This window comes from Neolamprologus brichardi, chromosome 1 (genome assembly GCF_056152115.1).
Source record: "Neolamprologus brichardi isolate AB-2024 chromosome 1, ASM5615211v1, whole genome shotgun sequence".
Classification (NCBI taxonomy): Eukaryota; Metazoa; Chordata; class Actinopteri; order Cichliformes; family Cichlidae; genus Neolamprologus; species Neolamprologus brichardi.
In genome coordinates this window covers 3,811,270-3,825,509 of record NC_142104.1, presented here as the reverse complement: position 1 = coordinate 3,825,509, position 14,240 = coordinate 3,811,270, and the positions used below count along the sequence as shown (strand labels likewise).

At 40.9% G+C, this 14,240-nt stretch overlaps 1 protein-coding gene across 4 annotated transcripts in view; it reads right to left on the bottom strand.

Annotated features, from left to right (window-relative positions):
• The window catches only part of dpy19l3 (dpy-19 like C-mannosyltransferase 3), an 85,723-nt gene that overhangs the window by 41,356 nt on the left and 30,127 nt on the right, over positions 1–14,240 (bottom strand). For all 4 annotated transcript variants that reach the window (XM_087841762.1, XM_006779691.3, XM_035906364.2 and 1 more), the window contains 5 exons: positions 11,184–11,307; positions 10,875–11,009; positions 7,315–7,446; positions 2,851–2,952; positions 1,585–1,658 (listed from right to left, as the gene is read on the bottom strand). In XM_087841762.1, coding sequence (XP_087697888.1) covers positions 1,585–1,658; positions 2,851–2,952; positions 7,315–7,446; positions 10,875–11,009; positions 11,184–11,307 — 567 coding nt within the window. The remainder of the gene's footprint in view (positions 1–1,584; positions 1,659–2,850; positions 2,953–7,314; positions 7,447–10,874; positions 11,010–11,183; positions 11,308–14,240) is intronic.

Genomic DNA, 14,240 nt, shown 5'->3' with positions numbered 1-14,240 from the left:
CACCTGCGGGTCCACCCCAACAGTAAAAACGTGCATGCACTATTTCCTTAAACTGCATGTTTACAGCGTGGCACAACAAAATGTTTTGGGCTCTATGAATACGTTTCCCTTTCATAACAACTCTGGGTGGGGGGAATTTTCTTAAGAGGGGGTGTGGCTACTTTGGCAGGTGTCCTGATACAGGGAGCTAGGATTCTGCTAGGTCCCACTCAAGTGGACTTCCCCACAGCTTTAATGCCTTTTGGGCATTTTCAGTGGGTTATCTGACTAATGTTAGACAATGAAGCTTGAAATTGCAGAGACCAAAAATCTTTTATACTGTCTACAGCAGGGACACTAACTCCTTTAGTTCATACAATCTAGGAACAATAAGAACTCTGAAGCACTAAAAGAAATAAACCTTCAGGCTGCTAAAAACCTCCAATCAAATCAGGATAAGTTAGTAATCCACGTTAAAAGACCCAATCTACAATCTGGAAACACAACTTGTGCATTTAAAAAGGACAGTTGCAAAAATGTGCATGAATTGTATGTTTTTTACATTACTTTTAAATCACTATGGAAAAATAAATAACACGACCACTTCTTCCTATTTTGGCTGCTCCCTTTAGGGGCCGCCACAGTGGATCATCTGCCTGCATCTACCACCCTCTGCTGTCACTAAAACCCTCTGTGTGTCCTCGTTCATGACATCCATGAACCTCCTCTAAACTCCTCCTCTTTCCCTCATGTTGTTAACATCCTTTGTCTGGTATTTGCAGCATCCTTCCTCTGCGCTCGACCAAAAAGGCTCCAAAAGAAGGCCAAAGAAGAAAAACCCTGACATGTCTGTGCAGTACAAACTTTTTTTTAGGTCAATATTTTGTACGTTGGACTTTTGATATATGAAAGACACAAACTGACAAAATAAATTAAACCTATATAACATTAAGTACATCAACATTATGCAAAAACAAAAAGTGGGAATTCAGAAACACAACATTAATCAAATATGACATGAACTGATATTTTGGTTTTAATTTTATTCTTGGCTGTTACAATCCTCCAAATGCTGATAAACCACCACGAGGATAAATAACTAAACAGAGTTGATATAAACGCAAACGCGGTGCAAGACTCCAGGGATTAAAAAAAGAAACACTTGGAGAGACGAAATAAGTCGACGCAAGTGAGAGAAACAGGAACAGAGAGAGGCAGCGATAGAGTATGCACTGCATTTCCCACAGACTCCTGAATAATTGAAGCGCCAGTTGTGTAGCACCAAGTTGTGAGCTGTGTTATCTGCCACCCTGGAGCAGCCATCCAGTGGCTCAACTGTTCAACACACAGACACACACAGAAACACACACACAGTATCTGATCAATGGGAGGTCTGCTAGTGTTACCCGGCCATCTATTATTCACACACCATAACACTCCAGGTGCTACAATACTGGTGCTTAGTGAATAATACAGTCACTCTGGATCAAGTCAGGAGTTATGTACCAGTGCACACAACACACACTTTGTATATGCAGTTTGCACCACTGTTTGGGAGCAAGCCCGTATTTCACATGTAGTCAGGACTAGAGGAGGCGTTCATACCTGGTCGAACCCAGAGCAAACTTTGACTTGATGAATTTAAAGATGTGCTCGTCTGATTGGAGCTGGAGGGCTTTCTGTAAGCACACACGCAAAGAGAAGATCAGGTGAGGACTAAAGATCAGCATGTTAAACCAAGATTACTGATGAGGATAAGAAGGAAGGAGTGTGTTGTGAAATAAGAGACAGATCACAAGATAATGAGCATATGATGAGAGAAAAAAAGAGGAAAATGGAGAGAAAATGTATTAACCCTTTAAAACCGGTCAGAGCAGCACGCTCCGTTTTGTGCAACTATTTTTAAATCCCGGTAGCTCTGCAACCACGTAAGCTAGCGCAATAATTTTTTTTGCATATGAAACCGGAGGAGTTGTACTTACATCTTATGCCATCAGCTTGTCCTCGGTCACAGTTTCCTTCCACATATAGCTTTGCAAAAACTGCATAAAAAGCACTTGCAGCAACAAAAACATAATATTCCAGAAACACGCTTTGCCGATCCGATCAGCTGTTCATAACACTTCCTACGTCCATCAGCGCGAACTATCGCATGTCCGCCATGACCTGCCCAAAACTAGAAGTGACGTCTTTTTGTGGAAATGTAGTTTTTTACCACCAGGGCCTCATGAGCCTATACTGGTGTTTTTATAAGTTATGTTTGACTTTCTGACTTTCTGTGTGGTTTCTGGGATGCTTAGGACTCATATTGCACTGCTGGAAATAGTTTATTTTGATGCATATGCTGCTTTTTTGCAAATTTGCATTATAATATTTATTTTTGTTTTTCCTGCAGTATATGAAAATTGGTGTATTTCAAAAATAAAACTATGAAGACACTCAAAATAAATTTCCTGTGGTGGGAAACTATTTTGTGCAACTTTTTTGTATTTACAGTTTTGAGGGATAAGCCTCTTAAATTTCTCTAACTAGAAATATATGTTAAAAAACTAAAACGATTTTCAATTTTTTTGTAGTTTATTGCACTTTTTTGCAATTTATGTAATTACTATGCACTTTAATGCATACATATATTATTAAAATTTAGGCTGTAATGGTTGTATTGATGTATAGCAACTTGAAATGCTCCCAAAAATGGCTCCACAGCATGTAAAAATATAATATAAGCTCTGACGGACTTGGTTCTATGGTAGGTCTTAAAGGGTTAAAAGATTCAATTCAATTCAATTCAATTTTATTTATATAGCGCCAAATCACAACAAAAGTCGCCTCAAGGCGCTTCATGAGCGAGGGAAGAAGAGAACGCCGCACCTTGGCCAGGTAGTTGATGGTGACGGTGAGGAGGAGAACCAGGGCACTGTGGAGAAGAACTTTGCCCAAACGAACCACCAGGCTTCCAGTCTTTACACCAGGCTACATGCACACACACAGAATAACGAGAGGTTAGTCAGTGCATCTGTTATGGTCTCACTGCAGTTTTCTGCAATTAAAAATGTAAAGAAAGCAGACATCTTTCCATACACACAGTATATATATGGGTACATGCATCAGACCACTAACCCTTAACAGCATGGGTCATTTCTCTGTAAATATCCAAGCACATATTAAAATCATCAATCATGCATAAATATATTTTTATGCTTGTTATTTTTGCACATTTTGCAATCATTTATAGATGTCAGAAAAATGTCCTCGTTATTTCCCAAAATTCTTTCAGACTTTGCACTGCAGACTGTTAAGATTTCAGGTCTATATTGTCTCATCCTGCACACAGTCTGCTGCAACTTCTCACAGAGTGACCCCTACCAAACTAATTAGTCAGCACAGTAATTACTGCTCGTGTTCAAATGCCCGTGGTTATTTACAACACGGATACTGCGCAGAGCACAGAGCACTCCACTGCTTCACAGATGGACATCTCGGTGTTTTTTTGTGGGAGTTTTTCCATCTGAAGCCGTTCTGATGATTCTGGACACAAAATGTGAGAATCTATCAGCTTCTCCACTGAATTAGAAATAGTCTCACAGCACGCCTCTGAGATCTTACGCCTCTGTAAACTGGAGATTTGCCCTGGAATACTATTTGTGTGTTTCCGACAGCAGGGTTAGGCAGCTGAGGTGACTGTAGGGAAACTATCAGTCCTAACTTAACAACCTCTAATTGGATGTATTTTGCCAGTTGTGCTACTGAATGCCACTATTAGCATGTCGACTCATCATCAGTATGCCAGGTGCATCTTTTTTGCAGACCTGCTGTCATCAAAACCATCCAACATCAAAGGTATGCATTTAAAGCTTAATCCAGGCATTAAATGAGAACACTGTCTGCCAAGGCTAAATCAACATTTGCAGAGGACAGAATACCTGTTTCACAAACTAATATGCCTCGAGTTTCAAACCAGAAGTTGGATAAAATCATTATTTCATAAGTCACAAATAAGTCTGACGCAAATGCTGTTACAGGTTTAAGTAGTTCTTTAAGTAACACTGTCATTTTATGTAAAAACTGAAAATCGGCCAAGCCACAGAGGGTATGAAATATAGGTTAATACTGCATTTAACAAGCTGTGTTCGACTGAGAGATTCCTAAAAATGTTGGAAAGGTGCAAGTCAATACTTAAGTCTTAAATATGATCCCATCTCTAATAATCAGCTATGTACCACAGGCCTTCAAGCTGGCAGTAATTAAACCGTTACTCAAAAAGCCATCTCTTGACCCAGCAGTCTTAGCTAATTATAGGCCAATCTCCAACCTTCCTTTCATTTCAAAAACTCTTGTAAAACAGATCATCTGCAGAGGAATGGTTTATTTGAAGAGTTTCAGTCAGGTTTCAGAGCTCATCACAGCACAGAAACAGCTTTAGTGAAGGTTACAAATGATCTTCTTATGGCCTCTGACAGTGGACTCATCTCTGTGCTTGTCCTGCTAGACCTCAGTGCAGCGTTCGATACTGTCGACCATAATATCCTATTAGAGCGATTAGAGCACGCTGTAGTAGGGCTGTGCGATATGACCAAAATCTCATATCCCGATATAAGAATTCTATCGTCCGATAACGATATAAATCACAAAAAATGTAACATTTTCAGTAAATTCTGTGAATCTCGGGCAGCTCGACTTGTGTGAAGTGTTTCCAGCTGCGCGTCATGTAGCTGGAGTCGAGTGTTTTAACCGATGCATGAAACGATACATTTTTAGACATAAGTTGTAAAGGCCGCCGTTTTCTTTGTGAGTATTTATTACACGGTGTGCTGCGGGGAAAAGCCTGTTCTAACGTTTGAGTCTGAGGTTTATTTTTTAGCACCTGGCGGCTCTTTTTTACTTCTCATCCATAAATAATCTGCTCTTTCACGTGATTCAGTTTATTTTGAAAAGTCTCAACAGGATCTTGAGTTTTATTGTGAAAGGTTTATGTGGAACATAAACAAGCGGACACGCGATGCTGTTTCCGTCGTTGTTGCTAACGACAACGCATAAAAACAGGCGCTTGTCCGTCCGTAGTGTGGTTATATTAAATATAAGAGAAAGAGAGAAGTTTAAGAAATGAATATAACCACTACAGTGACCATCAAAACGATGAAAACATATTGCTGTAAACAGTTTATTTTGCGACACCACGAAACAAACGATAGACGTTTTTATATCGTCATCCGATATATATCATTATATCGAACAGCCCTATGCTGTAGGTATTACAGGTACTGTGCTGCAGTGGTTTGTATCATATCTATCAAATAGACTCAATCATTATTTTTGCAAATTGTCATCACCATTGATCAACAACCACTGATCAATGACCATTGATAATAAATTAGAGTACTGTTTATAAGGTTGGTGTTACGCTGCAATAGGTGTAGGCTGCTGGGGGATTCCCATGAGCCTTCAGTCACATTTTCCACTCACTATGTGTTTATACACCTCTCTGCATTTAATCATTAGTTATTATTAATCTGTCTTTATCCTGTCTTCCTTCTCTCACCCCAACCCGTCCCAGCAGATGGCCCCGCCCCTCCCTGAGCTGGGTTCTGCCAGAAGTTTCTTCCTGTTAAAAGGGAGTTTTTCCTTCCCACTGTCGCCAAAACACCTGCTTATAGATATGATGGTTTGGGTTTTCTCTGCTGTATTATTGTAGGGTCTACCTTACAATATAAAGCGCCTTGAGGCGACTGTTGTTGTGATTTGCTGCTGTATAAACAAAATTGAATTGAATAGAAGTCTAAATGAGGGCGATCGTGGCTCAAGAGTTGGGAGTTCGCCTTGTAATCGGAAGGTTGCCGGTTCGAGCCCCGGCTTGGACAGTCTTGGTCGTTCTGTCCTTGGGCAAGACACTTCACCCGTTGCCTACTGGTGGTGGTCAGAGGGCCCGGTGGCGCCAGTGTCCGGCAGCCTCGCCCAGGGTGTAGGGCCCCAGGGTGGCTGTGGCTACAATGTAGCTGCCATCACCAGTGTGTGAATGGGTGGATGACTGGATATGTAAAGCGCTTTGGGGTCCTTAGGGACTAGTAAAGCGCTATATAAATACAGGCCATTTACCATTTAAATAAAATTACAGTTTTAACATTAAAAATAAACTGACTATCATAGTGGAAAAAAGCAACAAAGAAACAGCCTGGAGCAAGGAAAGGTCCCTGCAGCTCCTACTTTGATTCTAAAAATGTGATGAAGGAGGAAATCACAACAGTTTCTGAAAGAAAGTCTAATTGTTTCCAAATGTGAATCACTGTGTTAAACTGAAAATTCCATTTGGCCAAAATATGCACTACCCTGCTGGCGTGTCAGGGTCGACAACAATACACTGGACATGCCAATTTCATCCAAGTACAAGCAGAACCATCAAAGCCATAAAAAGATTCAATCTACTTTCTTTTGAAACCTTTCTGCCCCTGTGTTGGTCTCCCAGCAGTTTATGCATGTTATCAAATGACTGCCGGGCAATGCTATGAAAACACAAGGAATAGCCCATGTACAGCAGTGCACAGGCACGTGGTATTTACTTCTTACTTCACTCACAGAAATAAAATCCTCCTATAGCTTTATATTCTCGATAGCTTTGCTTAACTAAGAATATTTCCCTAAAAATATGCATTTTCTGAATCTAAAACACCCCGAGCCTGAACTGCAGCACAGTGCCAGTGAGTACAGACACCTGCCTGCCAAATAACCAGACTGCAGCCAAAAATCTGGACATTATCATTCATTAGTTACAGCTGAGATTTTTCTTCAAACCACCAAAATATTACATCAATTTGCTGACCGTAAATGTGCTTGTGATGTCGAGAGGTTGGTGTTTAGTCCAAGCTAAGCTGCATGTTCAGTACAAAGCCACCAGATTCATCATCTAAGCATGACTTAAGTCCAAGACATGCGAGCGCACATCTGTGAAAGACTGCTGAAAGCAAAGCTTTTGCAATTAGAGCATGTCATTACTAAAATAACATTTATTTTAGGAATTTAAATACTTATCTCCCCACTCCTGAATCTCAACCTTTCATCCTGTCACATTAAATGTTTGTGCAAAAGTTACTGTGATAAGACTGAACTAAATTACATTCAGACCTGACAGGAAACCGTTTCTCCAGCATACAAATTATCTTCTGCAAACACCATCTGCAGCACGCAGATTTCAACCAAAACGTGAAAGATAATCTTCTACCTGTGTGTCAACAAGTTTCCACCACCATGACTCTTTTAGTGTTAGCGCTCTGTTTTTTCTAAATCCTTACCCTCTCTAATCTCAGACTTTTCTTCTTCGTACCCATCGCTCATAACGCTTACCTGGCAATGTCTGACGAAGAGCGCCGCTACTATGAAGCTCAGGACCAGTGATCCCAGTATCATGGAGTTACAGAACTGGAGGAACCACACGCTCAGCAGGCTGCTCACTTGAACGAGGTACAGCGTAGTCACCTGGAGAAACACACCAACAACGTAAAAAAGAAGCGAGTGAGTGTTGACTTGACAGCCTGGTCCAAAAGTGGACCAATGAAAGAAGACTGTAGACTGTGTGTTTGGTTGAAATCATTTGCTTTTAAATAAAACAGCAGCATGCTATTCTAACAAGTTTGCAAAAAAATCAAAGAACATATTAATATTATAAAGACATTAAAATCTCATCCTTAAAGAGCACCTCACACTCCGACTGCCGACTTATTTGTGACAGATAGAATTTCCAAAAGAATGGGAGTTAGAGCCTTCAGATATCTGAATTCTCATTTGGACTCAGGAGACAGACACCCTCTGATAAAAATGACAAAGCTTCTGTTTAAGGCTGGATCAGGTGACCCTGACCCATCCCTTACTTTTGCTGCTGGAGGCCTTCCTGTGACGCACTGAGCATTTATTTTCCACTCCTCTCATTTCCCTGCTGTCACAGTTCTTTTAGCCCGTCCTTTATTTCCGAAGCAGCAGATACATCTGTGTATTTGATTTGGCAAAGAGTTCACACTGGATTCACTTCCTGATGTAACCCTCCCATTTAAACTGGCCTCCCATTAGATCCTGTGGCCCCCTGAGGTTGGGTTTGTGTTTCCTCTCAGAATTAAAACAGGAATCTGTCCTAAATCACACGTTAGATGAATGTGTCAACCACTACACCTTGTTCTGCCAGTTAAAAACTAGCCACCAGCCACCGTACTCGACACACTCTTTAAATAATGACGGGGCCAACATGAGGCTTGGGGAATGCTAGCAAGTAAAGGCCACACAGTATACTGAGGCTACATCAGCCCAGACGTAAAATGAATGTTAATCTACCACAAATATCTAGAAAGGTGTAGCAATAGAAAAGTTGGAGGATGAAAAACTTGCACAGCTTTGGCTCCGCTCTCCTCTCTGAGTTTTTGAAGCTAATTGACCTGGTGATGCAGAAACTGGCATAAACCTTGAAGCCAACAAAACAACATGCATCCATGGAGCTGGTCACCTCAGACATCTCCTGCCTCTAACATATCAATCAGCCAAGAATAGGACCACCATCCTGACTGAGCTAACCATGTCACAGAAGGAAATTGGAAGGAAGAGATGCACATATGGAGACCTGCATGTTACTGGAGTGTCACAAGTTAAGTTAAAGAAGGCCAGAAAGCAGCTGACAGAGAACACAGAGGAGAAACACAATGTGGTCTCAGAGCCAGCTGGAGGGATAATAGGGTGATGTCCCTGCTGCTGCCCGTCCACTTGGAGATGTTCTGGAAACAAGGCTGAAAACACTGCTTTCCTCAACTGTGCAAGACTCGCACGGCCTCTTGCAGACCACATGTATCTGAAAATATCCCAGACACGAATGGATGTAGCCTAAATATTATTTAATAGTTATTTGCACATTTGGATGTTAAAAAGAAGAGGGTGGAGGAAACACGTGTGCAAGAGGTAACTAACACCAGCACCTCCATGCAAGCCAAAATGGTACGGTAAGTCAGAAAGTCAGCAGAACTTTGTGAGAAACACGACTTTTTTCCAGTTGCACTCTCTCTCTGTGTGCTGGCAACAGCAGCAGCAGCAGCTCTGTCTCTATGAATACCACACGCAGAGGTATGCAGCATGCTCCGGGCCTAACACAGCAAAACATCAGTGAGAAGTGGCTTCCAGCTGGTGACCTTACAGCAGGCCCTAGGCCACCACCTGAGATTCAACGAGCAGGAACGCTCCGTAGGTGTTCCAGCTACCTGTACAACTACCTGAGTTAAGCTGCATAAAAGTAAGGCTGTGGGATGCGTTTTAAAACACAAGAGAAAACAAACAAAAATACACCTGGTGTGTTGGAATAAATGTTCCACTTATTGTTATTTTTCTCACAAACAAAGGAAGAATTCCAATTTCAGTTGGACATCATGGTTTTTTTCATGAGGTGAGCGCCAAATCAAATCAAATCTACTCACCTCCACTGCACACGAGTGAAAATGTATAAGAGAGGAATAGTTTGAGCAAATAAGACGGAAACTATCTGCATTGCAAACACAGCTGCGAGCAAGTGAGGAACAGAAAATTCTGGTGTTTGTAAAGTGGGTGAACTGTGCGTGAACATGTGTCTGTCCTTCCAACGCTCAGGAATAGATTCCCGGGAAAGTAACACTTCTTGTTTTCCAATCAATGCAAGTGTTTTGATTATTTGAGCTTCTCTTCACCTTTTCTCACCTCTCATGATGCAAAACCTGACCTCAACCTCAATCTAACCCCAACAACTCTGTTATCTCTGCCTACTCTTCAGTCTTTAGATAACATATCTACTATGAGTACAGAAAGATAGCACAATATGATACGGCTACTGAGTCTCACTAACTCAGCTCTGCAACAAATTACTTGCAGACCGAAAGGATTTTTCTCATAGCTCATGTTGGGTTCAATATTGAGGAGGGGTAGAGGAGGTAATCAACTTACATAATAACAACACTGATCCGGCCGGGTGGAGTCAAACGATGATTTTAATGACACGCGTGGGAAGACCGCCACTGTACGCAGACAGCGCCGATCCCCAACTTACAGAGCATAAGCAGGTGTTTTATACCTTCTGGGCTTAAATTTACTACACCCCTAAACGTCACTCAGATACAGTTCATACATAGGTTTCAAAACCACAATGACTTAAGACAGTTTAAAAATAACATTGTCTCCGTCTCCACAGCAGATGCTTGCTGTCAACATTCTGACTTTCACTTCCCGTCTGGAAAACCAGACCCACACCCTGCAAGAAACTGTTCCTCTTTTTGCAGAGACAATTTTAGAGTTACAAGCAAACATGATTAACCTCTCACCTATAAATGAGATAGTCTACTGTGTGTTTGTCAGCATGAACTGCACTCAGTTTCAACTTGTAACCTTTTCCACCAGACAGAAGGCCAGCACATACACATTTCAGATTATAACAAGCATTCAAAAACATTTAAGATTATAGATTCAACTCAACAGTTTAGAGTGGTTATAACTGCACCTGTAGTAAAGGCTAATTGGGTACCAATATGTTTAAACATCTGAATACAATATCAATACTGCAGATTGTATTATTAATGCAATGGTAATGATGATGATAATTAACAATAGCAGTAAAATAATTTCTAATTGCTCACACTCAACAATGGAAAAACAGACAATTGTTGCCAGGACACCTAAAGTCAGCTGTTACACTTTATAATATATTAGTGTTTAATTCAATTCAATTCAATTTTATTTATATAGCGCCAAATCACAACAAATGTCGCCTCAAGGCGCTTCATAGATACAGAGAAAATATTTAATATATGTCAAATTTTTTAGCACCTATAAAAGCTCAGTGCCACTGATTGGGACACATGAAACTATAACCAGAAGCTAGAAACCTATAAATATCTGGTCCTTCTTACCTGTGTAGTTGTTAAGAAGTCACCGCAGTCCAGGGTGTAAATGACGAGAGCCTGAACCAGTAGAATGAACTGGTTGAACTGCCAGGTCAGACAGAAACAGAACGTCGTCACATACATCAGCCACACCATCACTTTCTGAGGAGGAAACACAAACATACGCGCGCACAGGGTTAGACGATTAATCTGCATAACTACAGCCACGCTGCCTGATCACATTTCTTCTGTGCTGCTTGTACTACTAAATTATTGAGTGGCTCGCCCCATCAGGCTGATCTATGTGGCGAGGTTGGGCTATAGCTCTGCGCTTACCTGCTGTAATGTGGTGAGCTGGGGTCTGAGGTAACAGGTGATAGCCGTGACCTGCAGCGCGAAGAAGGGCAAAGACCAGTTCTCTCTGAGGGAGATGGTGAACTCTACACGAGTGGTATCTACCCTGAAAGGAGAATGATTGATGAAGCGATGGAGAGATGGTGTTAAACCGTTTCAGCTAAACACCGTGAAGGAAACAGAAGTCTGGAACTGCTGGTGGTTTGAGAAAAAGATAAAAAAAATTAAATCCTGAGATCATGGCGGCAGTTTTCAAAGCGCTCTGGGGTTGTACGGCGTTTACAGCTCCAAATGGACAGCAGAGAAAAAGCCGGGAGGGTTTTTGAGACTGTTTAAACTTTAGTGCACTTCCAACAGTACAGAAAAGTAGGCAAAACCCACACACCAGTAACACAAACTAACAAAAGAAGAATTAGATCTGCTTGTCCCATACATGCACTGTGTCTGTTTGGTTTGTCAGTGGATTAGCTACACAACCTAGAAGGTCCACTAGCAACCAACTTTCAGCTACGAAGAAAAGTGCTTTATTTATGGACAGTCAGTCACGTCTTCTACTCACTTTACCCTCATTCTCATGATACGCACCAAGCAGACATGAGTGAGCACCTGTGCAACATCTGTGTGAATTTAAAGCCTTTATTTTCCTATAATAATAATATCTATATATATTTGACACATTCGTATTTTAAAAAAAGCAACTGCTGAATCAATATTCACGATGGACTGGCAAATTCTGGCCTACACATAGACTGTATACAAAAGATTCAATTCAATTCAATTTTATTTATATAGCGCCAAATCACAAAAAAAGTCGCCTAAAGGCGCTTCATAGATACAGAGAAAAACCCAACAATCATATGACCCCCTATGAGCAGCACTTTGGTGACAGTGGGAAGGAAAAACTCCCTTTTAACAGGAAGAAACCTCCAGCAGAACCAGGCTCAGGGAGGGGCGGGGCCATCTGCTGCGACCAGCTGGGGTGAGAGAAGATGCACAGAGCCCATAGGTTTCCAGATTCCAGGGGTTTCAAAAAGAAGTCTGATTATACTGATGACTATGAGTGCATTCATTCTCAAATGATAGCTTAATTTTTATTACACTTAATTTAATTTCAGTGTTAATTGCTACTTTTAAGTCTTTGTTCATATAGCAGGGATTTTAATTTTGACATTAAATTCTCATTTAGACTGAAATAGTCCACAAAGTAGAGTTCAGAGTGCTTCAAAGCTTGGCTGCGTGGTGACTGAGAAGTTGCTGAGTGTGCACTGAGCTAATCACCCCCTCGATCAACAAATTAAACAACTAACTAAAGAAATTAGGAAAATAAAATTTGTTCTTGAAATGCTTAAAAACACTCAGGGAAATTAAAAACTCTCCTGGAAACTTTTCTTTGACCAATAACGCCAAATATGTCAGAGGCCACATGATGTCACTGACATAACTTAATGTTTGAAATCTCTCACCGCTGAGAATTTTGGTTGTTTTCCACCACTCTGGTGTTTTTGTAGGCCAGCTTGAAGGCCGTCTATTAGGCACAACCAGCTGGTAGGAAGCTAAAAACAAGGATGATTATATTTGTCAATATTCCAGCTCTATTAAGAAGTCCGCTGCTGATGTGCCATGCATCTAACACAGTGTTTAAAACTCTGCTCACACTACAGTAAAGAGCAGAAGTTTAGAGGAGACTCTGCGGGACACGACTCTCACATAACCTGAAATTTCTTAAGCTTTTCTGACCCTTCGTGCTCACACCGCTGCTAAAAATCATGTGTGACTAACCAGATTATTGATGTTTCCTGCAAACATCTGTGTAGTATGACCCCCACTGATCATTTGCATAATGTATATGCTCAGATGCTGAAGTCACTGATCTAAGAATTTAAGACGATAGATGCTTCAAGCTAACAAACACCCACGGTTTGGGATTTACAGCCCATCACTTCTAAATCCAGACGATTGGTCTGAAGTGAATGCAAAATACGCACTTAAGTCTTCTCTTCCATCTGTGGGAGATTTTTAACTGAAACCTAGTAGAATGTACTCTGCTACACAAGGTTTATATATATATATATATATATATATATATATATATATATATATATATATATATATATATATATATATATAACATAAACAATGAGACCTTCCCATCTCTCTCGGTTGCCTTTCACAGCCTGTGGATTGATTTGCACAGTATGTGAGACACTCGGGATAAATATTCCACAAAAATACAAATAATGTGACATTTATGCTCACTCCCAAGTGGCGGTCCAGCGTCTCAGCATCAACAGTGAGCAACACAAAGCAATCGCTTAAGTTTACTTCAATGTCAACAAACGAGTTGTTCAGACCAAAAAAAATGATTTTAACTTCACATAAGGAAAGAAAAGAAAAAACTTTTGGGGCTTTAGATGGCATTTCACTACTGACAGCATATGTGAAGAAACAAATGAGCTACTGCTTTCAGCATTCAACAATGTGTCATGATTAAGTAGGCGGGTAAGCCAAGATCAGCTAAGATTAGCTAGAAGAAACCCATCTAATAAAGGATCAACATCAGCAGGGAATTGGACTCACAGAGAGCTTCATCCAAACTCAAGGAGGGGAGCAAACCTACTTTGTCAACTTAACCAACTAACCATCACCAGGTGGCTAAAGCCTCAGTCACACTTAGTCATGTGAAGCTAAAAGTTACATAGTACTGACTTTTTTAACCCTCTTAATTCAAGAGCATAATCCTAGCTATGGTGGTCGCTGTAGGACAAACATGTTGTGGTCACCTAAGAGTGATGCTAGGTGTCAATGAGTCAGTAACATCCCTTCTTACCAATGACACTGATATTGAGGTGTGTTTCTGAGAATAGCATACCTGTCAGTAAGGCTTCTGTTTTTGCCAACGTTACTAGCTGTTATTAGCCGCTGTTATTAGCCGCTGTTATTAGCCGCTGTTATTAGCCGCTGTTAGCTACTGTTAGCCGCTGTTAGCTACTGCTGTTAACTGCTGTTAGCGGATGCTGTTAGCGGATGCTGTTAGCGGAT